This window comes from Cervus elaphus, chromosome 1 (assembly GCF_910594005.1).
Source record: "Cervus elaphus chromosome 1, mCerEla1.1, whole genome shotgun sequence".
NCBI lineage: Eukaryota > Metazoa > Chordata > Mammalia > Artiodactyla > Cervidae > Cervus > Cervus elaphus.
Genome location: NC_057815.1, coordinates 44,482,161 through 44,507,833, shown reverse-complemented (window position 1 = coordinate 44,507,833; position 25,673 = coordinate 44,482,161). Strand labels below are relative to the sequence as shown.

Genomic DNA, 25,673 nt, shown 5'->3' with positions numbered 1-25,673 from the left:
GGAGGGGTGGCAGCTCTGATGTAACTCCAGCTGCTCTGGCCAAGCCACATTCCCTGGTGTGAGGCTGCCTCTGGCCAGAGCAAGCAGTGCCTTTTTTTCTCGCTGGCAAACAGGTGCTGTGTGGCACCAGGGCAGCTCTGCAAAGGGCCCTCTTGCAGACCTCAGTCCTCCCAACCCAGGCACCTGTCCACTACAGAAGCCAATCTACAAAAGCAGTTATATATACATACGTACATATATATATATATATCCCTGCCACGTGGCACATGAAATCTCAGTTTCCTGACCAGGGATTGAACCTGTGCTCCCTGCAGTGGAAGCGCAGAGTTCCCTGGTGGTGGTTCCCTGGACCACCAGGGAAGTCCCTCAAAGAGTGGTTCTTAAGAGAGGCCCAGAGATGAGACACCCTGTCTTGCTGTTCTCCTGACATCAAGCTGTGAATCTCTGGTCTCCTCCTTGGGACTTGAGAGCACCAGGAGGGTTGGCAGTCACCTTGGTGTCCCTGGAAAGTTAGCTGAGCCCTGCAGAGGACTGATGCAGGGGCCTGATCAGGGAGGGATGGAATGCCTGTGTCCAGAGCAGGCTAGCCCAGGAGGTGGACTCTCTGGCTTCTAATTCTGGCTCCACGAGTGACACTGGGTCACTCATTTCCTCTGACTGTGACTTGAATTTCCCCCTCTGTGTCAATGGAGACAATCCCTTGCTATTTCCCCTCCCCAGAGGGAGAAACCAGGGAACTTAATTCCATCAAGAGCTGAGAGGTTTCTAGAGGGGACAGGAGGAGCATGCCTGTTTACCTGGGATGCCAGGCCAGGCCCCGTCTGCGGGAGGAGGAGGGAGCTCTGTTGCTGCGGAAAGGGGAGAAGATTCGGCTGCAGACCTGGGTAAAAGGGGAAGAGCAAAGCAACAAACGCATAAAATTCAGGACAGCTGAAAGACATGCTCTACCTGATAACCATCCCCACCCCCCACTACTTAATCCCCCCAACTCCCCCGGAGCCCCGAGGAAAGGCCCCCACAGGCACTATCAGGATTGCCACACACAGGTGGAGGCAAATCAGACATGGGGATAAACAGATGTAAACAGCAGTCCCCAAACCAGTCCTTCTGCTTGCCTGCCTGCCTGCCTGCCTGCCTAGAGTGGTACAAAGGCTGAGGAGGGTCAAGGAAACCAGCTCTGGGAAACCCAAGGTGGGAAGGAAATGAAGGGGGTGACCACTCAGAATTCAAGCTGGGGCTGAGGGCTTTCGTTTTGCCTGCAGAAGTAGCTGGGATGGCTAGAGAGGCCTAGCCACATCTGCAAAGATGCCAGGTCAAAGGAACGGAGCCATACAGCTCTAAAGGGCAGCAGGCAAGTGCCAGAGGCTCTTGGCAGGACCCAGACATTGTACACTTGGGAGGAAGGGCTAAGAGAGAGAAGGGAAGAGCCCAGGCCAAGCTTCTGGCAACTTCTCGCTGGTGGTATGGACTCTACCTGCTTGTTCGCACTGCCTGAGGTCTGCTTCCTCCTTCTTGCTCCAGGAAAACCGTCCATGGAGCGCTCTGCCTGGCTGGTGCTTGTGACAACGGCCTCCCTCTGAGAAGAGCCACAGCCAGGAACTGTCACTCCCATTATGGGAATGGAGCCATCCAATACCAAAGCACATGACGGGGCAGGTCACCCCACGCACTCAGCACAGAGCAGAACCTTGGGGTCTCTGATGTCCCTAAGCTGTTCTGGGTCACTGATGTGTAGCATCTACTGAGGCTGACCACTGTACTCTTCAGAATGAAGAAATGCTACATCAGCTTAGCGACAACAGAGGCCCCGAAGGCTTAAGTTTTCCTTATTACAATACATAGGCAAGAAAAATAAAATATCATAGGCAAATCTGCAGCCACATGGATGGACCTAGAGATGGCCATACTGAGTGAAGTAAGTCAGATAGAGAAGAAATATCCTGTGACATCCTTTATATATGGAATCTGAAGAGAAATGATTTACCCTAGACAAATGAACTTATTTACAAAGCAGAAAGAAACTCACTGGCTTAGAGAACAAACTTATGGTTGCCGGAGGAATAATGGGGGGACAGCTAGGGAGTTTGGGATAGACATGTACACACCACTGTATTTAAAATGGATAGCTAACAAGGATCTACTGTGTAGCACAGAGTACTCTGCTCAGGGTTTTGTGGCAGCCTGGATGGGTGGGGAGTTCAGGGGAGAATGGAAACATGTATATGTATGGCTGAGTCCCTTCACTGTTCACTGGAAACTATCATAACATTGTTAATTGGCTATATCCCAACACAATATAAAACATTAAAAAATAATAATAAAGTTAAAAATACATAAGCAAGAAAGCTCCTATAAGTAACCCTGTACCGAGAGTCAGAGGTATGAGTACTAATAGTGATCTGACATTTACATTGCATTTTGAAATGTACAAAGCCCTCTCACACACATTACTTCAAATAACTCTCAGTAACCTTTTGAGGCAGAGTTTTACTATGATTCCATTTTTAGGGAGAAGAAAAAGGAACCTCAGGTCAGGTAAGGTTCTCAAGGAGACCCAGCTAGTAAGTGACTTTTTTTAACCAATGAGTTTTTCTGATTCTAAATACTAAACTGTATTGCCCCTCTGTGTCACACACTAGCCTCATTGGTTTTATGCCTGAGCCAGTTTCACAATACCATTTTTCAAAAAGAAATAGAATTAACTGTTAACTTCCCTTTCCTATGCCAAGAGTAGGATGTATACTGGTTAGTGAATGCAGATACTCACAGATTCACATATGTCCTCATTCATCATCATCATAACACTCTGAGATGACTTGGAAACTAAGGATACCTATCACTGGAGCAGGTGCTAAGGACAGAAGGCAAGACTGCATTTTTGTTGCATTCTGGATCTCCAAAGCCTCTCTTTGGGATTTGAACAACGGAGGGAAGCTTAGACGTCATCACTTTCAGCTCTAGTTGGTGGAGGTGGGAGAGGGCGGGGCAGTACCATGCAATGCCAAAAAAAATGGGCTTCTGACAGACTGTTACGGAACTTTCTAGTAGGTCATTGGTGACCTCATAAGACCGCCTACCATTCGAGGTTATTTTTAAAGATGTCAGAAAAATCCCTCCACAGAACTCTTGGCATATCAAGCTCAAGAAATGTTAGTTATTACTGTGAGTATTCTAATCTGCTTGTTCTTGGTCAAGGAGAAGTTCTCTGTGAGGAGCTTCCCTGTTGGAGGAAACCCGAGAATGCTCTACATAGCCTGTGGGTGGCGCTGCCGCCCCACACAAACGGAATTGCAGCTCCCCAAGGGCGGGCGTCTGTTTCCACATCCTGAGTCCTGGGGAGGTTTCCAAGGAACTGGGACTGCGTTTCCTAAAGAGTTCCTCCTTCCTCGCTCTGCCCCAGCTCTGCCACCCTTCACCTTTGGTTTCAACTGGTCATGAAATTAAGGAAGATGGGAGAGGCAAAAGGAGAAATATTCTCAACCCGAAGGGCAATACTGGGTTCCTTCCTCAGGCCCTGAGCTGGATAAGCCACTCTTGATACCAGAGGGTGAGCCGGTCACCCACCAACCCTAACGTGGCACTAGCGGTAAAGGGCCCGCTTGCCAGTGCAGGAAGCATAAGAGACTCGGGTTCGACCCCTGGGTGGGGAAGATTCCCCTGGAGAAGGAAACTGCATCCCACTCCAGTATTCTTGCCTGGAGAATCCCATGGATTGTCCATAGGGTTGCCAAGAGTTGGACACGACTGAAGTGACTTAGCACACACACACGCACATGAGTTGGTCACCCACACCCCAAACTTGGTCCCCAGCAGGCAGGAGCAGCCCTTTACCACCCTTGTCTGTATAGGAAACCCCCAGGGTTCTCACCTTGCTGCCCAGGCTGGGTCTGAGATAGCAGGAACTGGGAAACAGACTGTAGGTGTCCGGGAACCAGCACGAGCTGCTGGAGTGAGTGGAGGGAGGCCATGTCCTGTGCGGGGAGACACAGACATCATAGAATTTACAAGCTGGGAGCACGGGCTCCATCCATCCGCTGCCTGTCTGTCCCAAGGGTATCCACCGGGAGCTTGCCCTATGCCTCCGTGTGTCCCTGTATTTGGCACATAGCAGCTACCCCGTTAACGCTGCTGTTGATACACTGCCTGCCCTCTGTCAAGCCATGCCTTGCAGCCTGTTGTTACTTAACCTTGCCTTGTTATTTAACTTTCGTGTGTGTCAGAACTGTCTCCCAGCTGGACTGATAATGCCCTGAGGACACAGACTGTGGGTATTACCCATCTCTCAGAGGTTTACCCTAGAAATGACAAGCAATCCACTTTTTTTTTCTTAATCTCATGCCATTTGATTATACTAAAAGCCATTTTTATCTTGGCCATTTCCAGGGTCTAAACTATTCCTGGAGGAAGAGGCCCGTTACGTGCTCTTAATAAAAACGCTTTGATGAAACAGAAAGTCCATTTCCCCTGGGGGTTCCTCCCATTAGACCCCGCAAAGAGAAATACCAGTCCCAATATACAGGGACCTGGGAGTCCTCTGTGATCTAGACCCAAGGGAGTCTGTGATCCCCACAGGACTGAGCTTAGGTCTGTGCACAAAGAAAAGACTTAGTAAATTCTTGCTGAAAAGAAGTGAAAGAATAAATGCACATTCTAGGCTTAAATATTTCCAGGGAAGAGGCAACTCTTTCTTCCCTGGGGGAATCCATATCAAATCAGGGACTCACCCTGTGGACACCCAGCCTTCTCAGACATTTGTCATTACTGTTTCAGGAGCCTCTTTATTCCTTCTAGCTTGACAAACTCTTGAGGAAGGAGAATGGGCTTAGTTGGGACAGAGGTGCTCTGTAACCATAGCTGTCATCGTGGGGCTCCACTGAATATGGCTGGCAAACCCCAGCCTCACAGCTGCGAGCTCCATCAATTGGCAAGAAAGGCTGCTTTTTCTCCCAGAGGGGTGGAGACCTCCCTCTTTGCATAAGTAGCCAGGCTTTATCTTTCTGAGGAGTGTCTGGTAGCCCTAACCTCACCTCAGACACCCAAGTTTCCCTGCAGGGGATTCTTTGGCCCGATCTGGACCCACTGAAAACCAGATCCAGGGGTGAAGCATTTTGCAGGAGGCTCGCCTGAGACTCACTGGCCCACTGAGACTGTTAGGGCTCCCCAACTCGAGCTGGCATTTACCCCAGACATTTGATTTCCAGGCATCATGGCAGGTCCTTGACTCAGGTGACATGGTCGATGAGAGAGAGTCTGCTGCAGGGAATCGCTGAGGTCCTCAGTTTTAATCTGTAAGTGGAGGCAGGGAGAAGAAGCATCAGTTCAGGACCCCTCAGGCAGACGGAAGGGGAAACTTGGAGAAGACGGAGGCAGGAGATGTTCAACAAGCCCCGAGAGTCAAAGAACTTGCTCAGCGCCTATTGGGCTGCTTGATTTTCCTGCCTATGTGAGTCCTTTAGGTCAGGGCAGCTGGTAAGGCACAGAGGTTGAGAGGCTCTCGGGGGAAATGTCCTCGAGACGGGGGATCCACTTGGATTGATTGCTCCTGAACACCATGGCCTGTGCTGGTATGTACAGCAATATACGCTCTTCCTCGCTAAAACTCAAAAAATGAAGAATTTTTGTAGTGACTTCAAACATTTCTTTTGGACTGTTAGATGATATTCTTTTTTCTTGGGGGTGGCATGTTAGAATTTCTTTTTGTAAATGATAGTGCTCCTCAATGGAATTTTTATTCCATTTTATTTCTTTATTTATTTATTTATGGCTGAGCTGGGTCCCCACTGCTGTGCAGGTTTTTCTGTAGCTGTGGTGAGCAGGGGCTGCTCTCCAGATGCAGTGCACGAGCCTCTCTTGCTGTGGAGCATGGGCTTTAGAGTGCACAGGCTTCAGCAGTTGCAGTCTGAGGGCTCAGTAGTTGTGGCGGGCTTAGTTGCTTCACAGCATGTGGGATCTTCCCAGATCAGGGATCAAACCCGTGTCTCCTGCATTGGCAGGTGGATTCTTTACCACTGAGACACCAGGGAAGCCCCCTAAATGGTATTTTTAAAACTCCCCACTTTATAAAGTTTTTTAAAAAAAGTGAAAAAGGTAATTCTTTACCAATCTCTCTTATATTCTGTTTTTTATTTTCCTGGTCCACAAAATCGCAAAGTCCGGGAACCAGCTTCCCTGCATCCCCCTGTGTTTTCTACACTAACCTGCCCTCTGTGAGCTGAGCTGCTTTGGCAGTCAGCTTCTTTAGCCATGCGGTTTGGGTGACAGACTTCGCCTGTCTCCCTGCAGGTGGGGACATGCTCCCTCACAGTCACTGCTGAAGTTGCAGCCTGAGGGGCCTGTGGTGGTTTCCACACTCTCTCCAGCTTCTACCACCCTTCAGTGGCAGCACCAGCCACCCACCTGTGGGTTTTCCAGGTGTCCAAGGGCAGGGCAGGAAGTTCTACCTGTGCCCACCACTCCTCCCACCCTGAGAACAACTACCCTCTTGCAGCCTTTCAAAAAGTCCATTGTGGGGGTGGAGGGTGGGTAGGGAGTATGCAAGGGACTCTGAATTCATATAATACAGCAGGGAGCTTGGGATACAGACAGAACCTTATAAAAGACATGGTGGGGCGGGGGTGGGTATGGCTCTGCTGGAACCTCTTGTCCATAGGAATCTTGGCTTAAACCATTTTCTTGGGCTATGCTGGGAATATCACTGGCATCCTGGAATCTTTCGTGTCTGCATTAGTTTAACACAAGTCACAGGTACAGACTAACAGCTCTACCTGTGCTCAACTGCTGTGGGAAAATGGTGCTTTGGATCACTAAAGAAAGAACTCCCTTTGGTTGGAGAGTTAAGAAGATCTTGTTGAGTGACACAGACCGAGGGGGGAGCCCATGTCCTAAATATGGTACTTCGTACCTAGTGGGAACCCAATTTGTGTTAACTGAATCAAAGACACAAACAGAGTCTCTCTCCCCATCCTCCACTGGGATACAGTGAGGAAAACATCGAACAGGGAGCTAGAACCTGCTTCTAGTCCCAACTCTGACCCTAGTTTACAACATAACCTTGAGCAATCATTTCATCTCTGTGAGACTTGGTTTCCCCATTCTACATGATTTTTCTTTTGCTCCTCCAAGTTGCTGCAGTGCTCTTAGATAAAGCAGATCTAAACAGCACCAGGAAGCCCTGCTCGTACCAAAAGTGATAAGAAGATGCTCCTTTTAGGGATGGTCTTTACACATCTTTCCTCTCTTTCCTCACCTAAGGAGACTATTCTGGAAACTTGGAAGCAAAGGGGAGGAAGTCAGAGTGTTAGAGAACAGCCTAGTGGGGGCAGAAAGTTAGACATCCAGAAAACTCCATGGGCACTGCCCCCCCAGGAGTGATCTCCAGAACATCCTCCATCCCCACCCCTAATGCCCTTCAGCTCTCCCCACCCACCATACTTGGCATCTCCATCTAAGAAGTTCTGGTGTCCTAGTTCTTCCCCCAGAAGTTAGAATTTTCACATCCTAGATTCCACGGAAACATTCGTTAGCAGATTTTTGAAAGCTCAAAATAGATGATAAACTACTTATTTCAGATCACCACCAAGCTCAAGCTTTGCTCAGAGGGGAGATTTTACTTAAGCAAAGCCTCCCTTCCCCCACACAACTCTTTTGCACTCCCCTCGTTCTCCCAGGCATCCCTCATCCCCAGTGGGGATAGGTGAGACAGGATGGAGGAAGGGAGACTGAGGGAGAATATGGAAAATCGGAGCTCACAGCACGCTGGTGGAACCGCCGCAGGTAGCTTGGCAGGGCTCCAGCTCGGAGGCAAGTGGCAGGGTTCCTTTATAGACTCATTATGCGCAATGGGGAGATAAGAAGGTGCAGCTATGACAGAGCTTGAAAACATGCGCTTTGCCTCCAACCTGAGTGCTATCTGTTAGAATCAGTGCCAGGTCTTCCTGCAACACTTAATTTCAGAAACCAGTGCCATCATAAAAGAAAATGCACCCTTTCATCTGCTTTCTGGATCAATTGCCCTCCACACTCTTTCAGGGGTGCTGCCGACCTCCCACTTCTGAAAATGAGGTTCCTGATAGCAAAACATCCCCCTGGGTGTTAGCCTGGGGGTGTTCTGACAACTCCATGTGTTACTCATCTGAGTTTTTGCTTTATTGACACCTTATTCTTTCATTTTTCATCATTTACTACCCCTTGGGTATGAGTTGATGATGGTGAACCCCAAAGAAGGCAATCCTGAAGAAACCAATTTGAAAGACAGCAAAGCAGAAGACTTTTCCTGTGACAAGTTCTAAAATCTCCACTTTGGTCAGTGAGTCTCAGAAACAGCTGAACTGGACTAGGAGGAGAAGACACGGCAGCAACTCTGTCTGCTTCCCACGCCTCTGCCGCCCCCCTGCACACTTCTCCGATTACTCTCGGAGAGTTCAGAGGCTAAGAAACTAAGAAATCAAGTCCCTTCCAAATCCAAAAATCCCTCTCACAGCTGTCAAATGGAAAACACTGGAGTCTTTCCAGGCAACTGGGTGTTGGCTGTGGATCGGGACGATGAGATAGAGAGACTTCTGTTGGATCCCATTGACTTATAATGTGAGAACCAGAGGCGAATTGGACGAAAACTCAATTTCCTGCATACTTGTGAAAACCCCACCAAACCCACAGCCTCCCTGAAACTGTGCATATCATCTGCAGGGTCCCTTTGGAGCGTCTTTTCATGCCAGTAGATTAATTCTCCAGGCCCTGTTGTGATGGACTGATCCCTGGGGACATGAGCCACCACAGAGGGCTCTGCCCGGTCAAGGCCCGCTCAAGGCCATCGATCACTCTGCCCATCTATTAGACACAGTTAGTTAGTTTAGGATCTTCTCCACCCATTGTGCTGAGTTACACTGAGTCTTGGGTAGTGACCAGAGAGGTAAAGACGTATCATGGGTGATTATCTTTCCTAATCCGAGCGAACTCCCTGACATCACCTACTTATAGAAAGCAATAAGTAGTCTCGTTCTGGGAAGAGAGAGCCCTTTATGATGAACTGGAAACCCTTCAAACATTCCTTACTTAGCTTCACCTCCCAGTCAGGAAGTTTGAAGACAAGTGCTTATCTTCCTATCTCATGGAGACCAGGAGTGCTTCAGAGATGGGTGTACAGTTACACAACAGGACACTGGCTAAATCCTGACAAGGGAATGGTCCTCTGACCCTCCCCTGGCACTCTTTCTACAAAACAGTACCACACACTTCCCGGGGATGGGAGAGAGAACAGACTATAGGTGATGGAAAAGGTGATGCTGTGGTCCACACAAACACTTGAACCTCTTTATTAACCATCTGATGGGGCACGGGGGGCTGGCGTACTTAGCCTTAGCCCCCTCCCCGTGACATGTCACATGGCCCTCTCCTGGGGGAAAAACAACCCGACACTAATGAATATATCACTGGCAATGAAAACGATCAAAGCTGTAGTGCCAGTTGCATAACTCGTTTGTGGAAAGTGTTTCATAAACATTTCACAAGAAGGAGAATTTCAAAGCGTGAACATCTCCCAACCTGCCTTCAATTACAGGCAAGATTTTTTTTTTTGGTTGTTATTTCTCCCTCCCCCCACCCACCCGCCCCTTCTATACTTCTCCAGAGCAGTGAGGAAGAGTTTCTGTTTTGTAACTGATTTATAAAAGGGTTGATAAACATTTTGCTAATGAACAATCCTAAAAATACATTCCAAGTGGTGGAATGGGGCAGGCAGGTAACTCAGATGAACAAGGCTGAGAGTCCCCTAAGAGATGCTGGCTGTACTTTTGCCCGAGGGACTCCCCTTTCTCCATGGCTCATGACTGCTTCCCATGAGTCCAAGGCTCCTGCCCCCTTGGGTCCCAGTGGGAAGTGCCTGGGGAGAAGAGGTGGACTGGATGAGGTCTAGTCAGGTCTATGACAGGCCAGCCTACATGCACCTTCTTTAAAAAACAGTTTTGTGACTGTTTTCTTTTCAATTAGGTGTTCTGGGTCTTCATTGCGGTGTGAGGGTTTTCTCTGCTGTGGTGAGTGGGGGCTACTCTTTTTTGCAGTGCATGGACTTCCCATTGTGGTAGCTTCTCTTGTAGAGTGGGCTTCCCAAGTACCTTAGTGGTAAAGAATCTGCCTCCAGTGCAGGAGATGTGGGTTCGATCCCTGGGTTGTGAAGATCCCTGGGAGAAGGAAATAGCAACCCACTCCAGTATTCTTGCTTGGGAAATCCCACGGACAGATGAGCCTGGTGGGCTATAGGCCATGGTGTTGCAAAAGAGTTGGATATGACTTAGCAACTAAACAGGAGAAGGCAATGGCACCCCACTCCAGTACACTCACGAGGAAAATCCCATGGACGGAGGAGCCTGCTAGGCTGCAGTCCATGGGGTCGCTAAGAGTGGGACAAGACTGAGCGACTTCACTTTCACTTTTCACTTTCATGCATTGGAGAAGGAAATGGCAACCCACTCCAGTGTTCTTGCCTGGAGAATGCCAGGGACGGCAGAGCCTGGTGGGCTGCTGTCTATGGGGTCGCACAGAGTCGGACACGACTGAAGCGACTTAGCAGCAGCAGCAGCAGCAACAAAACAGTAAGAAATCTTGTAGAGCACAGGCTCTAGATGTTCAGGCTTCAAGAGTTGCAGCACATTGGCTCGGTAGTTGTGACCCACTAGCTTAGTTGCTCCAAGGCATGTGGAATCTTCCCAGGTCAGTGATGGAACCCCTGTCCCCTGCATTGGCAGGTGGATTCTTATCCACAGTACCACCAGAGAAGTTCCTAGATGCACCTTTGCCTATACGCTTTGGAATCTTCTCTGGGACAGCACTGAACTTCTAGACGAAAGAGTGATGAAGTGAGGAGACATGGAGTCCTTTAATAAACATACAATTTCTTAGGAGGGTGGGGCCACTTAGAGTTGTTCCTTCTTGAAAAGAAGCTTTCCATAGAGGCCTCCTTGTTTTTCCTGCTTGTACCTCTGGAAATGCAACATGCTTATCAGTCCTGTTATTTAATGCTTTGGCTTCAGTTCTTAGCACATAGCACTGCTAGTGCTGACACATGTCTGAAAAAACCCCATCATTTTAAGCCCATAAAAGTTTTCTTCTCCCTCTGGCATATAGGTCCGTGCATTCAAGTTTAAAACTCTAGGAAGGGGCTGTGCTCTCTGGGAGGTCACATTCTCATGGATTATTTTCAGTTCCTAGGACTTGAACCACTTTAACCACTGTACTGCTTTCTAGCCCTCTGGAGACACCAGCAGCATCTGCTTCCAGTGAAGAGCTGGATTAATGCTAGCTCTCTTTTTAGACCCTGATTTTTTTTTTTTTTTTGCCTCTCCACTTGACTTGCAGGATCTTAGTTCCCTAACCAGGGACTAAACCTGGGCGGCGGCAGTTAAAGTGCTGAGTCCTAATCACTGGACAGCCAGGGAATTCCTAACCCTGATCTCTTCTGAATCAGTCTTCTAGTTATTCTGGCCGCCTACCTGATTGACAAGAGGCGTGGAGTGCCTCTCTGATTCTTTGACTGAGAAGGAGTGCCACAGAGAACTGTTGATTCACCCCCATAGATGGCTGTTTTGCCCCCCAAATGAGTGAAATGGCCGGAAGTAGGGGTGGGGAGGGCTGGGGCTAGAAAGGCTGAGCATGGAATCAAACTCTGAAAATCTTTTGCCAGTGGCTATTCTTGGTAACTATCTGATGTGTGAATGCTAGTTGTCATCACACTGGGTTCTTCTGCATACACTGGGCTGCCTATCATGGAAGGATCTTGTGATTCATTTCAGAGCAGGAGTTGGGGGAAAAAAAGAACACATCCAGGAAACAAGCACAAGGCTCAGAATTAACCAGGAGACCTGACTTTGGGCTCCATGTCTGCCTCTAAAGACGTGCATGATCTTATATTTAGTTATTTCACTCATCTCTCTAGGCCTAGATTATGCATCCATGAAAGGAAGAAAATACACCAGATGGAATCTACTTAAGAAATTTGTCATGTATAAAAGAGAGAGTTGGAGTTGATTTGTGAGCACACAGGTATGTTTATTGAGTCACTAGACCCACTTTACAGATGAAAAGACTGAGGCTTAGAAAAGTTAAGAAACTTGCTAAAAGTTACTTACTGCTGGTAAATCTGGGATTTCAATCCACATCTATCTGATTGCATAGTTCTACATAAACCTGACTACCATATGTGATAAAACTATAGACTCTTCAAGGTAGCTTTGTGCAGATTATTGTCTAGTATATGGCAGATATTCAACAAGTATTGATTCCTCCCCTTTCCCATCAGAACTCAAAGGAAGTGCAGATACAACCTGGTTCAAATGGTTCAGTTTATAGCTCTGACTCTGAGAAATCACCTATCAGGGCAACCCAGCTAGAGATGCAGTCCAGCGAAGTCTGGAGACCAAGTCAGGGCCCCTAAGAACAGGTCTTCTAACTTTCCACCCAGTATTCAGTCCACTCCCCTACACAGTGGCATGACTCTGTCTTCTGTTTCTATCACTCTGGGGCTGTTGCCCATTCTGGCTCCTGAAGTAACACAGTAGTAACCCTGATCCCATTGCTCTAATAAGATTTAATCTCAATCCTGATTCAGAGTTCTCCATTACTACACAGGGTAAGGTTTAGATGCAGATAAAGCACACGTCTACCTGATGTATAATCTGATACACTTGGTTTGGGAACCAGCATTTTTGTATTTCCTTGACTTTCACACGGACAAATTAACTCCAGAGGGGTTAACATTTGCTCTTATCCTCCCTCATCATGAGGAAGAGAGATGGGGCAGGGAAAGAGAAGGCTCAGTCACACCACGATATTCTCACATTAGTGTACATTGTACTCTGGGGTCCAAAGGAGACTAACAAAAGGACGGACAGATGCCCAGCTCATCCCGGACACACAGGCACATATGCACACACACAGCACCAACTTGCAGTCACCAAGTGCTACGTAGATTAGTTCCAAGAGCATCAGTTCAAGAAATGGAAAAAGTAATATTTTAAAAATACTTTAGGGCTTCCCTGGTGGCTCAGTGGTAAAGAACCGCTTGCCAGTGCATGAGACACAGGTTCAATCCTTGGACCAGGAAGATCCCACAAGTGATGGACCAACTAAGTCTGTGTGCCACGATTACTGAGCCTGTGTTCTAGAGCCTGGGAACCACAACTATGTGCCACAGCCAATGAGGCACATGTGACTAGAGCAAGTGCTCCACAGAAAGAGAAGCCACTGCAATAAAAAACCCACACACTGCAACTAGAGGCTAGCTCCTGCTCACCACAATTAGAGAAAAGTCCATACGGCAACAAAGACCCAGCACAGCCAAAAATAAATAAATAAAATTATAATAAAAATAAAAGTACTTTCAAATGTATCATTATTTATTCTTCATGGTAAGTCAATGAGGAAAATAATCTCATCAAAACATTTTTACAGATGTAGGAACCAAGGCTAGAGAAATGAATAGGCCCATCACAGAGCCAGGAAGAGCAGAGCCTGACTCTCTATTTGGATCTTTGGCCCCCAGACCCTCCCTTCTTTTGCCCATACCACTCTGTAAGGCATCCCATTCTGTTTCCACCCAGAATTTCCCACCTAAAAATGAACTTGTTGACCTCTGCCTCCTCAGTGGGCCACGCTGTTTTCACATGTGGTACACAGTTGGTGTACAGGTTTCCACGAGTGGAGCCTGGGATTTTTACACGGATGTGGGGCTGGCACAGTGATCAAAAGTAAACTTTCAACAAGTCTGAATGGGATTCTCTTTGGCATCCCCTGGGGAACTGCCTGTGACCTGGAAGCCTGTCTCTGAAAGCCTGAGCGTTGGCTATAAATGTGAGTAAAAGGTTTTCCCTGGTAACGTTCATCTTTGAGAATAGTCTTCTAAGTAAGGCTGAGATCTTTGTCTCTTGTATTCTTCTGGTGCCCTGGATAAAGTGATGTGCCTCTGTGGCCCTTTGATCCTGCGTTTGCTCCAGTAGCAGTGGAGCGTATGGTCTTCCAAGTGGCTTTAAACATAGCTTTTTCTGCTCCATAAAGCTCCCCTTTCCAGTTTAGTTCAATAAACATTTAGTATGCACCTATTGTTTACCAAGAGTAACTGTGACACAAAGGTGAACAGGGACCTCCCAGGTCAATTAGGAGATGGCAAGTAAAAGTGCAGTCACCTCCACAGCCTGGCTAGGAGGGGAGTTTGGGGGAGAAGGGACACATGTACGTGAATGGCTGAGACCTTTGCTGTCCACCCGAAGTATCACTGCATTGTTGATCAGTGCCACTCCAATATAAAATAAAAAGCTTAAAAAATAGATAAGTAATGAATTGAAATTAAAAAAAAAAAATCACCAAAAAAACCCCCAAAACATCACCTACAGTGCAATACTGAAGGCAATGGGAAGGCGGTGCTGCGGTGGTCGCGTGGGAAGGTTGTGAGTTGCTTTGTCAGGGCAGAGGATAGATAACCAGAAAAAGAGGGGCGAGATAGGAAGGCTCCAGAGAAGAGAAGTGGGAACCTCTGAGGAGCCTTGAAGAATGAACAGGGGTTCAGCAGAAGGGAAAGCAGGGCATGCCAGGAAGTGGGAGCAGCTTGTCCACAGTCACAGATGATGAAACGACTTCATGTTCAAGAGCAACGAGCAATTCAGTGCTGCCGCAGCGTGGAGTAGGAGAGGCCGGGGCAAGCAGCCAGGGCCTGATGACAGAGGCCCTGTGGATCACGCAAAGAAGCTGAGGCTGGACTCGGGGGCAAAGTGTAACTCGAGCAAAGGGCAGGGACATGCGAGATTTTCATGTAGTTCGGTTATGCTAACAGCTGTACAGGATTTGGATTTGAAGAGACAATACCTGTGAGCAGGGGAATTAATTAAAGAGCTGTTTATCACGACAGTCTAGGTGGAGAGCTGCTGAGGACAAGCCTAAGGCCAAAACAGTAAGAACGGAGAGGCAGATATGGAATGGCGAGTTTTTAGGATCGAAAATATATTTCCGCCCCTAAAGGTTTATCCTCTGTAACAAAGGACTATTTCAGGAATTCTCTGTTGAATGCCTGCAGGACACAAAGAACTAACAGAAAAAATTTTTGAAGAACGGAGTCAATCCAATTGCTAAGAACAGATGCATGGAAGGTATTTGGGGTTCCAGAAGGTACTCACTAAGTCAAATATTTCTGCAATGTCCAAATTTTCAAAGGTAACTATTCATTTTAAATTAGAAAAAAAGATTTAAAAGATTAAAAAGAGAAAGAACTCCAAATTTCAGTGCTTGAGTTTGGAAGATTTCAGTTCCTAAGGTATTCAAGTTAGTGATAGTTTCCTCTTTTACCTGGTGAAAGAAATGTCTTGAGACATTTAGGGGCACACTTTCTAAATAAACACACATATATGCAGATAGATATGTTTGTTGTGTGTGTGTGTGATTTAAATCAATAACTGGGAATCTATCTCCTTCTCCTGCCACAACTTGAGTCATCGTCTACCAAGAGGCCACACCTGGATGTGGCCTACAGCCCTCACTTATACCTTTCCAAGAAGTTCTACAGTTTACAAAGCACTTTCAAACATATTAGTTTGGTTGATTTTCAGAATATTCCCATGAGATTGAAAAGGCAAGTGATGCTATTCCTATTTTACTGTTGAGGAAAACAGGTTCATGAAAGGTACATGGTGTATCCAAGGTACATGGCTGGCTAGCAGGAAGGCTCTGATTTGAACTCAGGTTATCTGATTTAAAAGTCACACATCTTTCAAATTTCTAGGATTTTCTGAGGAATCTTCCCAAATAAGTGGATTTCCAGTCCCTGAAATCTATCTCTTACAGATTCAAAGACTTTATTTCAGTTTTGGATAGCTATTTGTTGGTTTCATTTTTTTTCACCTTCCAGTATTTTAATGGGGATTGCATTAACTATAAATTAATTTGAGAGAAATAGGCAACTTTATTATAGTAGACCTTCTAAATTATAAATTTAGCCTATTATTTGAATATTCTAATTTCTCTCAGCAATGTTTTATAGTTTTTAATAGAAGTATTGCACCTCTAGGATTTGATTTTTCTGATACTGTTGTAAATGTGTTTACAGTTTCATTTTTAACTTGTTTGCTGTGGAATATAGACATATACTTGCTTTTCACGTACTGATCAGATAATCATTAACTTTATTACTTGCACTTATTAATTCTAATAACTTCCTTGTAAGATCTTTTGAATTTTCTATTTACACAATTTGGTCAATAGTTTTCTGTGAATAAAAATAGTTTTACTTTTTTTTTCCAAACTTTACACTTTTTATTTTTATTTTCTACCTTTACCTTATTGCTTTGGCTTAGACTTCCAAGATAATTGGATAAAAGTAATGGTAGTGGATATTTTTGTCTTCTTCTCAATGTCACATTTCATCATTAAGTATCTTAGAGGTTGGTACTTTTTTTAAAGATATCCTTTATCAGATTAAAAACATTTTTTTTTCAATTTCTAGTTACTGAGCTTTTAAAATTTTAAAACCATGAATGGGTGTTTAATTTTATCAAATGCTTTTTTCCTTCATTTTTTTGAGATGACCACATAATTTTTGGCTTCTGTTTGTGATTAATTATACAACTAGCATTTTATTATAAAATCAACTTTGCCTTCCTGGTATAAATCCTACTATATGACTTTCTTCTCTTCCTCTTTCCTATTGGCTTCATTTTTGAACAGAGATCTTGTATCATATACATCTCTACTTTCCCCTAGAGTACCTGACAAAGAGCTCACAAAAAAGAAAATTATAAGCCAGTATTACTGATGAACATAGATGCAAAAACCTTCAACAAAATATCAACAAACTGAATCCAACAATACATTAAAGGAATCATACACTGTGACCAAGTGGGATTTATTCCAGGGCTGCAAGGATGGTTCAATATTCACAAATCAAAAAATGCGATATATCACATTTAATTTATTAAAGAATAAAAAATCATATGATGATCTCAATACAAGCAGAAAAAGCTTTTGATGAAAGTCAGCATCTATGACAAAAACTCTCCACAAAGTGGGTAGAGAGGGAACATACCTCAACATCATAAAGGCCATATATAACATATCCATAGCTAACATCATACTCAGTGGTGAAACACTGAAGGCATTTCCTCTAAGATTAGGAAAAAGATGAGGATGCCCACTTTTATTCAACACAGTCTTGGAAGTCCTAGCCACAGCAACTAGAAAATGAAGAAATAAAAGATACCCAAACCAGAAAGGAAGAAGTAAAACTGTCACTGTTTGCAAATGATATGATACTATACATAGAAAATCCTAAACACATCACCAAAAAACTTCTAGAGTTTATCAATGAATTTGGTGAAGTTGCAGGATACAAAATTAATATACAGAAATCTCTTGCATTTCTAAACACTAACAATGAACTATCAGCAAGAGATATTAAAACAATCCCATTTAAAATCACATCAAAAAGAATAAAATACCCAGGAGTAAATCCAATTAAGGAGGTAAAAGACACTACTCAAAACTGATGAAAGAAATTGAAGATGACATAAACAGATGGAAGGGTACAACATGTTATGGATTAAAATAATTAATATTGTTAAAATGATCAAGGCAGTCTACAGATTCAATGCAATCCCTATCAAAATACCAATGGCATTATTCACAGAACTAGAAGAGGTAATTTTAAAATTTGTACGGAAGCACAAAAGGCCTTGAAGAGACAAAGTAATGTTGAGAAAATAAAGAGCTAAAGGTAGCATGATCCCCCTGACTTCAGACTATACTACAAAAATACAGTAATAAAAAAAAAAACAAAAAACAAAATATGGTAATGGCACAGAAACAGACATATAGATCAATGGAATAGAATAGAGAACTCAGAAATAAACTCATGGATTTACTGTCAATCTACAACACTAGAGGCAAGAATATACAATGATGAAAAGGTGGTCTCTTCGATAAGAACTTCCCTGGTGGCTCAGATGGTAAAGAATCTGCCGGCAATGTGGGAGACCCAGGTTTGATCCCTGGGTTTGGCAGATCCCCTGGAGAAGGAAATGGCTACCCACTCCAGTATTCTTGCCTGGAGAATTCCATGGACAGAGGAGCCTGGCAGGCTACAATCCATGGGATCACAAAGAGTCAGACACAATTGAATGATTTATACTTTCAATAAGTGGCACTGGAAAAGCTGGGCAGCTACATGTAAAAGAATGAAATTATAATATTTTTTGCACACCATATACAAAAATAAACTTAAAATGGGTCAAAGACCTAGATGTAAGACCAAAACCCATTAAACTCCTAGAAAAATACATAGGACAAACACTCTTTAACATACATTGTAGCAATATTTTTTTGGATCTGTCTCCTAAGGCAAAATAAAATTTTAAAAATTAAATAAACAAATGAGACCTATTTAAGCTTGATGGAAACCGTTGACAAACATAAAGACAACCTACTGAATGGGAGAAAATATTTGCAAATGATATTTGCAAATGACCAATAAGGGGTCAATATCCAAAATATATAAACAACTCATACAACTTAATGTAAAAAAATCATACAACTCGATTAAAATCTGGGAAGAAGAACTGAATAGACATTTTTCCAAAGAAAACACACAGATGGCCAACAGACACATGAAAAGTATGCTCGACATTGCTAATCATTAGAGAAATGCAAATCAAAACCGCAGTGAGATACCACTTCATGCCTGTCAGAATGGCTATCATCAAAAAAATCATAAATAACAAATGTCGGTGAGGATGTAGAGAAAAGAGAACCCTTGTACACTGTTGCTGTAAATGTAAATTGGTGCAGCCACTATGGAACACAGTATGGAGATTCTTAAGAAAACTGAAAACAGTACTACTGTATGATTCTGCAATTCCAGTACTAGGTATATATCTGAAGAAGATGAAAATGCTAATTCAAAAAGATACATGCTCTCCAATGTTCATAGCAGCAATTACTTACAACTGGCAGTATATGGAAGTAACCTAACTGTCCATCAACAGATGAATGGATAAAGAAGAAGTGGAATATGTATATGAGTGGACTATTACTCAGCCATAAAAATAATGAAATTTTGCCATTTGCAACAACATGGATGGATCTGGAGGGTGTTATACTTATTGAAATAAGTCAGAAAGAGAAAGAAAAATACTGCATGTTACCACTTTATATTTAGAATCTAAAAAATATTGAGTTGGCCAAAAAGTTCATTCCAGTTTTACCATAACTTTTTTTGGAAAAACCCAAAAGAGCTTTTTGGCCAACCCAGTTAAACAAATGAATGAATATAACAAAACAGAAACAGACTCACAGATAAAGAGAACAAACCAGTGGGGAGAGAGAAGGAGGGGAGGAACAAGACAGGGGTAGAGGACTAAGAAGTAAATTACTATGTATAAAATAAACAAGCTACAAGGATATATTGTACAGCACCCAGACTATAGCCAGTATTATATAATAAATAATAAATGAAGTATAATATATAAACATTTTGAATCACTATGTTGTCTACCTGAAACTGATATAATATTATAAATAAACTATGCCTCAATTAAAAAAGAAAACCAACACATCTTTCAAAATTCCTAAGATTTCCTGAGAAAGCCTCCTCAAATAAGTGCATTTTCAATCACTAAAATCTATTCTTTGTAGCTCCAAGTCTTTCTTTTAGTTTTGAGTAGATATTGATTGATTTCATTTTTGAATAGAGATCTTGCTAAAAAGTATTATACACATCCCTTCTTTGCCTTAAAGGGTACCTGAAAGGTAATTTAGTCAATGATGCAATCACAATTGTGAACACATTTTAAAAGCAATCATGCCCTCAGGGACACTGAAGTGTTTGGCCTCTGTTGGCTATAGCACTAAAAGGCTCTGAATTGCCTTTTTTTTTTTTTTTTTTTGCCACTCTGTTTTTTTCCACTTTTTTTGCCTCCTTTCTCACAACAAGGTTTTTATCCTACTGTTGGTATCCTTGCTTCTAGCAGCACCCCCCCATGCCAGTTTAACTTTGCAACTTTTATTTGCTAAGGGCTAGAAAAACCAGATAGTTAAGTTTGTTACAACTGCTTCTAAAATAAGAGTTTAAGGCTCTTCAGAAACCATCTGGCTCCAAGTCTCATTGGCTTCCTTCTTACTCTCAGTTGGATTCTAAATAGGTGAGGCTGCGGGCTCTCTGGATAACTGAGGCACTGCAATGGCTCTGAGTAGCTGTTTGACATGGGGTTTGCCTTTTGGTTCAAATTTTACTGAGTAGATATCTATCCTGTTACCCTTATTAGCCTGGGACAGAACTCCAGGCAAAATGGTTGGCTGAACCCACACAATTGACAGTGTAAGCTAAATTCTCTAAGGCTGAGGAGCAGTTACCAAATTTATTGCCAAAAGGCAGTGAGCTTAAGCCAAGGGACTTTCTGACAGTGTATCTGTTTCCCTACTTATAAAATGAAAATCATCTTTGAGTCCTGCCCAGGTGTCAAGGATTTAGGGATAAATGTCTATAAAACCTGGGCTTCCCAGATGGCGCAGTGGTGGAGAATCTGCCTGCCAATGCAGGAGATGCAGGAGACTCAGGTTCAATCCCCGGGTCGTGAAGATCCCCTAGAGAAGGAAATGGCAACCCACTCCAGTATTCTTGCTTGGAGAATCTTGTGGACAGAGGAACCTGGTGGCCTACAGTCCATAGGGTTGCAAAGAGTCGGACACCACTACATGCCTGAGCATGCACACACATCTATAAAACCTGTTCTAGGAAGGACTTCCCCTGCTTTCGTCACCAAATCAATATGAAAATGATGATTTTGCACATGTATTACCTGGGATACTTATCTTGCTTGCCTGTCACTAAGTGCTTATGGAATAGATAGGGGCTGCTGCTACTAAGTCGCTTCAGTCTTGTCCAACTCTGTGTGACCGCACAGATGGCAGCCCACCAGGCTCCCCTGTCCCTGGGATTCTCCAGGCAAGAATACCGGAGTGGGTTGCCATTTCCTCCTCCACTGCGTGAAAGTGAAGTCGCTCAGTCGTGTCCGACTCCTAGTGACCCCATGGACTGCAACCCACCAGGCTCTTCTGTCCATGGGATTTTCCAGGCAAGAGTACCGGAGTGGGGTGCCATTGCCTCCTCCGAATAGATAGGGGACTGACGCATAAATACTTTCAATAATCCTAGAATTTAGGAAACTAGGTCTCAGAGAAGTCAAAGGATTTCTCAAAAGCCATACAGCTAGAAAGTGGCAGAGCTGGAATTTGAATCTAAGTCTAAGCAGATTTGGGCTTCTCAGGTGACTCAGTGGTAAAGAATCCGCCTGCCAGTGCAGGCAGTGCGGGAGATGCAAGTTCAGTCCCTGGGTGGGGAAGATCCCCTGGAGGAAGAAATGGTAACCCACTTCAGTATTCTTGCCTGGATAACCCCATGAGGAGAGGAGCCTGGCGGGCTACAGTCCATGGAGCCCCAACGAGTCGGACATGACTAAGAGACCGACCACGCATGCACACGCTGACCAGATGCAGAATCAACTCCCTTCTGGGGTATCATGCTGGCTTAAAAAATCACGCCAAACTAGGCGCATTTTCTTTCATACAGGGTTTTAGAAATGAGGATCGGATGAATGCTATAATTATTATATGTATACATATATACATGTCCCTGGAGATCAAGATGGGGTTCATAAGGGCTCAGAGAGTGTTAATTAACAAATCAATGTCATCCAAGGGGGATGTCTCCAATGGCATGCCATGGGACTCTGCTCATGATCCAGTCTTGCTAAGAATGTCATCAGTATACATTAGACTATGAAGAGATGTGTACCCTGCATACTTAATACATCTCTGTATGAGGAACAGGGTTGGCTACTACTACTGTGCACAACACATCATGGTTAAAAAAATAATCTTGAAATGGTGCAACGAAGGGAACAAAGTAATAAGATAAAACATAAGAGGAAATGTAAAAATCCTTTACTTAGAATATGAAAATTAACTGCACAAGTTGAGGCAGTAGTTTATAATTTTTTCAAGAAGACTTGAGAGGTGTTAACTGACACTTAAGACCATGTAAATTGAAAGTGTGATATAATTATCTTTTAAACAATCTGTAGACTACTGCATTGCACAGGGAACTCTACTCAGTATGACGTGACAACCTATATGAGAAAAGAATCTGAAAAAGAATGAGTATATGTATATGTATAACTGAATCACTTTGCTGTACATCTGAAACTAACACAACATTGCAAATCAACTACAGTCCAGTAAAATTTAAAGAAAAAAATAAAAAAAAAATTTGTAGGATAGGCTGTACTATTCTAATGCAGTAGAGTGTGGAGTGAGGATCCTCTACTTAACCATGCAAGTTCCACCTGGACAGGCCTGCTACTGCCTTATCTGGGCTTGTAACGGCTGGAATCAAGGCACAACAAAGATACAGCACCTGCTCAATCAAATTTTGTTGAATGAGTAAATGGATAAATGAATAAATCATCCAAGGTGCTCTGGCCTAGCCAGATGTCATCTTAGTATTAAGTGTTGTACACTTGTGGATACTATACCTAAGGACGGTGACTGGCAGACCAAAACCTATGCATCTAAACAAATTCACAAAGGAATACACACTGTATAATTTATACCTACCTACATATTTACATATACATGCATTTTTAAAACTCCACAAATATTTATAATTTCCATTTGTTCCCATATCCACATATGTGCAGAGAGAAGGTTCTTCTAGACACATACGCACCATATTGATAAGAGAAATTCTCTCTGGAAAGAGGGCCGAAGCTGAACAAGGAACAAAAGTCTTTGTGTTTATCTGTATCATTAAATATTTTTACAAGAAAGCATTCATGTACTTTATGTGTGACTGCTTTAAGTAAGGCAACTAGAAACCTACATATGACTTTGCTGGAGGAATTCTGGATGTTTAAACGGAAAGGGGAAGATTGAGGGGTGAGTCGTTGTGCTGTGTCAGTCACGTCTCACTCTTTGCAACTCCTTGGACTGTAGCCCACCAGGCTCCTCCATCCATGGGATTCTCCAGGCAAGAATACTGGAGTGGGTTGCCATTCCCTTCTCCAGGCGATCTTCCTGACCTGGATCAAACCCAGGTCTCCCACACTGCGGGCAGATTCTTTACCATCTGAGCCATGAGGGAGGCCCTGGTGTAGGTGGCAGGATGAGGGGTGAGAGCTCTTCTCAAATACTGAAGGGCTGTCAACTGAAGTGGACGGATTCAGGGCCTGGAGCATGTGGAGTGACGACCACGGGTGACCATCGCAGAGAGTGGATGGGGTCTCAGGGGAAAGACCGTCCTAACATCACAACCTGCTGAACCCTGCAGGGAACTGCATTCTGGAAAGTGAGTCCCGAATTCCTGGAAGAGCTTTGGGCAGAGGGGTGGGGCCAGGGGCCTTCTGTCAGGGATGTTGGCAGAAGAACGTTGCTCCAGGAGGTAGCTTAAGCTGGTTTTGAGGCTTACACTGGTTTTGAGGCTCCTGACAAGTAAATCTTTATTTATTTATTTATTTTTTTTGGCAGAGTTCAGAGAGTGTTCTTTTATTTTGTCAAATAAGAACATTAAAGTAACCAGTATCACCTACTCAGGTCATCACTTCATTTCATGCAATTGATATTTTAATACCCCAAAATACAAAATCTCAGACTGTTAAAATTGAGTATATTTAACTGTATAAAAATTTGCTGTTTTCTTCTTTTAAAATGTCACTGCAGGAACTTCCCTGGTGGTCCAGTGGCTAAGACTCCGCACTCCTAATGTGGAGGGCCTGGTTTCAACCCCTGGTCAGAGAACTAAATCCCACATGCTGCAACTAAGACCCGGAACAGCCAAATAAATAAGTAAATATTTTTAAAAAATGCTACTGCAGATGGTGAAAACTTGGTCGTAAAATGTTGTATTATGAATAAATAAGTGTATCCACAGTCAGGATAGGAGAAAGGAAGAAGAAAGCCTTGGTGGCAGACAGCAGAGATCTGTGGAACCCTTCTGGGAACAGGGGACAAGTGACCTAAGGGACCCTTTTGCCCTAAGGGTCTATGTGTCTCTGACTCACTCTGGAGTTAGAAACCCAACCCAAATTTGTCTCTACATCTGATGAAAAATACAGTCACAGTGCTGTCAGGGGTCACTTTCTATTGAAATGGCCAGGAGAGGGCAGTCCTAGGAGCAGCTCAGTCCTGTCCTCCATTAAGGGGCATTTGTAAGGGGCCTCCTCTGTCTTGGGATATGTAGCTTGGGACTGAACTTTCAACCTCAAAGGGTTTAGAAAGCCAAGTTGGCCAGAGTCCTATATGCAGACCCCGGATGCCTAGAGGGTAGGCCCTGGCACCCAGCACCCACTGAGCAAACAGCTGAGATACCTCAGCCAACAACAGCTCCTGGGGCCCAGCCAGTAAAGCAGTGGAGTTGGGAAATATTTACCAGAGTGGACTGGATGGAGCCCACTGTACATGCTATGTGCAGACACCCAGCAAGCTCACCTCCCTGGGAAGAGGGGTGTGTTTCTGAGAATCGCTGGCTGAGAGAAAGACGACAGGGAGCACATCAGCATGAGGAGCAGAAGGTCCTGAAAAGCAGAGATGGGAGTCCTTGGCACCAGGACAGAGGGACGGGTGGATAGGTTCATCACAGCTATCCATCAGTCCATCAGTTTATTTAAGAAACCCATACTGAATGTCTGCTCTGTGCTAGGCACTGCTTTACTGTAATCAATATAATACAGACTCTTTCCTCAAATATTTCCCATCTTCTGGAGGGCTACCTGGAGAAGAAGACATCTGAGCTGAGTTTGAAAAGATAAATGGTAGGGTGATGGGAAAGTGAGGATGAGGGGGTGAGGGGGTTGGAGGAGTGCAGGTAGGGCTCATTCAAAACAGTTGACGACCTCCCTGGTGGTCCAGTGGTTACGAATCCGCCTGCCAGTGCAGGGGGACACGGGTCTGATCCCTGCTGGGAAGATCCCACAAGCTGAGGAGTGAAGCCGGTGCGCTATAACTATTGAGTCTTGTCTGTGATCTAGAGCCTGGGGGCCATGACTACGGAGCTCACGTGCCACAGATGCTGAAGCCCGGGCACCCTAGAGCCCGTGCTCCGCAGCAAGAGAAGCCACCACCGCCACGAGAAGCCCGAGCGCCACAGCGAAGAGTAGCCCCTGCTCCCCGCAACTAGAGAAGGCCGGTATGCAGAAACAAAGACTCAGTGTAGCCAAAAATAAAATAAATTTAAAAAAAAAAGCAACAGAGTCTAGATGCTGCCACTTCCTCTGTTCCTCCCTATCTTGAGGACACTTCCTTATTTTAAAGAGGATCATTTCTGGGTGGTACTTAGAAGCCCTTAGGACCTGGGAAGAAGACGGCTTGGAGGTCTCCTGTGAGGTCAGACTCTCCCAGTTCTGCTCCCTCAGAGCATCCCACCCTAAGAGAGCTGGACTCTGGCTGAATGGTCAGATTCTGGGCCAAGTCCCAAACCCCAGAACCTGCTACTCCCCACCCTGCTTTATACGAGAAGAATGTCTGTCTCTCAGAGGCCGCGGCTCGGCCAGGCTGGGGAGTGCCCCAAAGCCAGGAGGCTGTCCTCCTCTGCACTGCCCGGCCAGCATAAGGGGAAGCATCAAATTCTCAGAAAGGAAGTTGGTTCTGGTTCACTT

At 44.5% G+C, this 25,673-nt stretch overlaps 1 protein-coding gene across 4 annotated transcripts in view; it reads right to left on the bottom strand.

Annotated features, from left to right (window-relative positions):
- POU2F3 (POU class 2 homeobox 3) overlaps nt 1-25,673 on the bottom strand; it is a 90,497-nt gene that overhangs the window by 16,957 nt on the left and 47,867 nt on the right. For all 4 annotated transcript variants that reach the window (XM_043901125.1, XM_043901107.1, XM_043901133.1 and 1 more), the window contains 3 exons: nt 5,182-5,286; nt 3,869-3,971; nt 798-880 (listed from right to left, as the gene is read on the bottom strand). In XM_043901125.1, coding sequence (XP_043757060.1) covers nt 798-880; nt 3,869-3,971; nt 5,182-5,286 — 291 coding nt within the window. The remainder of the gene's footprint in view (nt 1-797; nt 881-3,868; nt 3,972-5,181; nt 5,287-25,673) is intronic.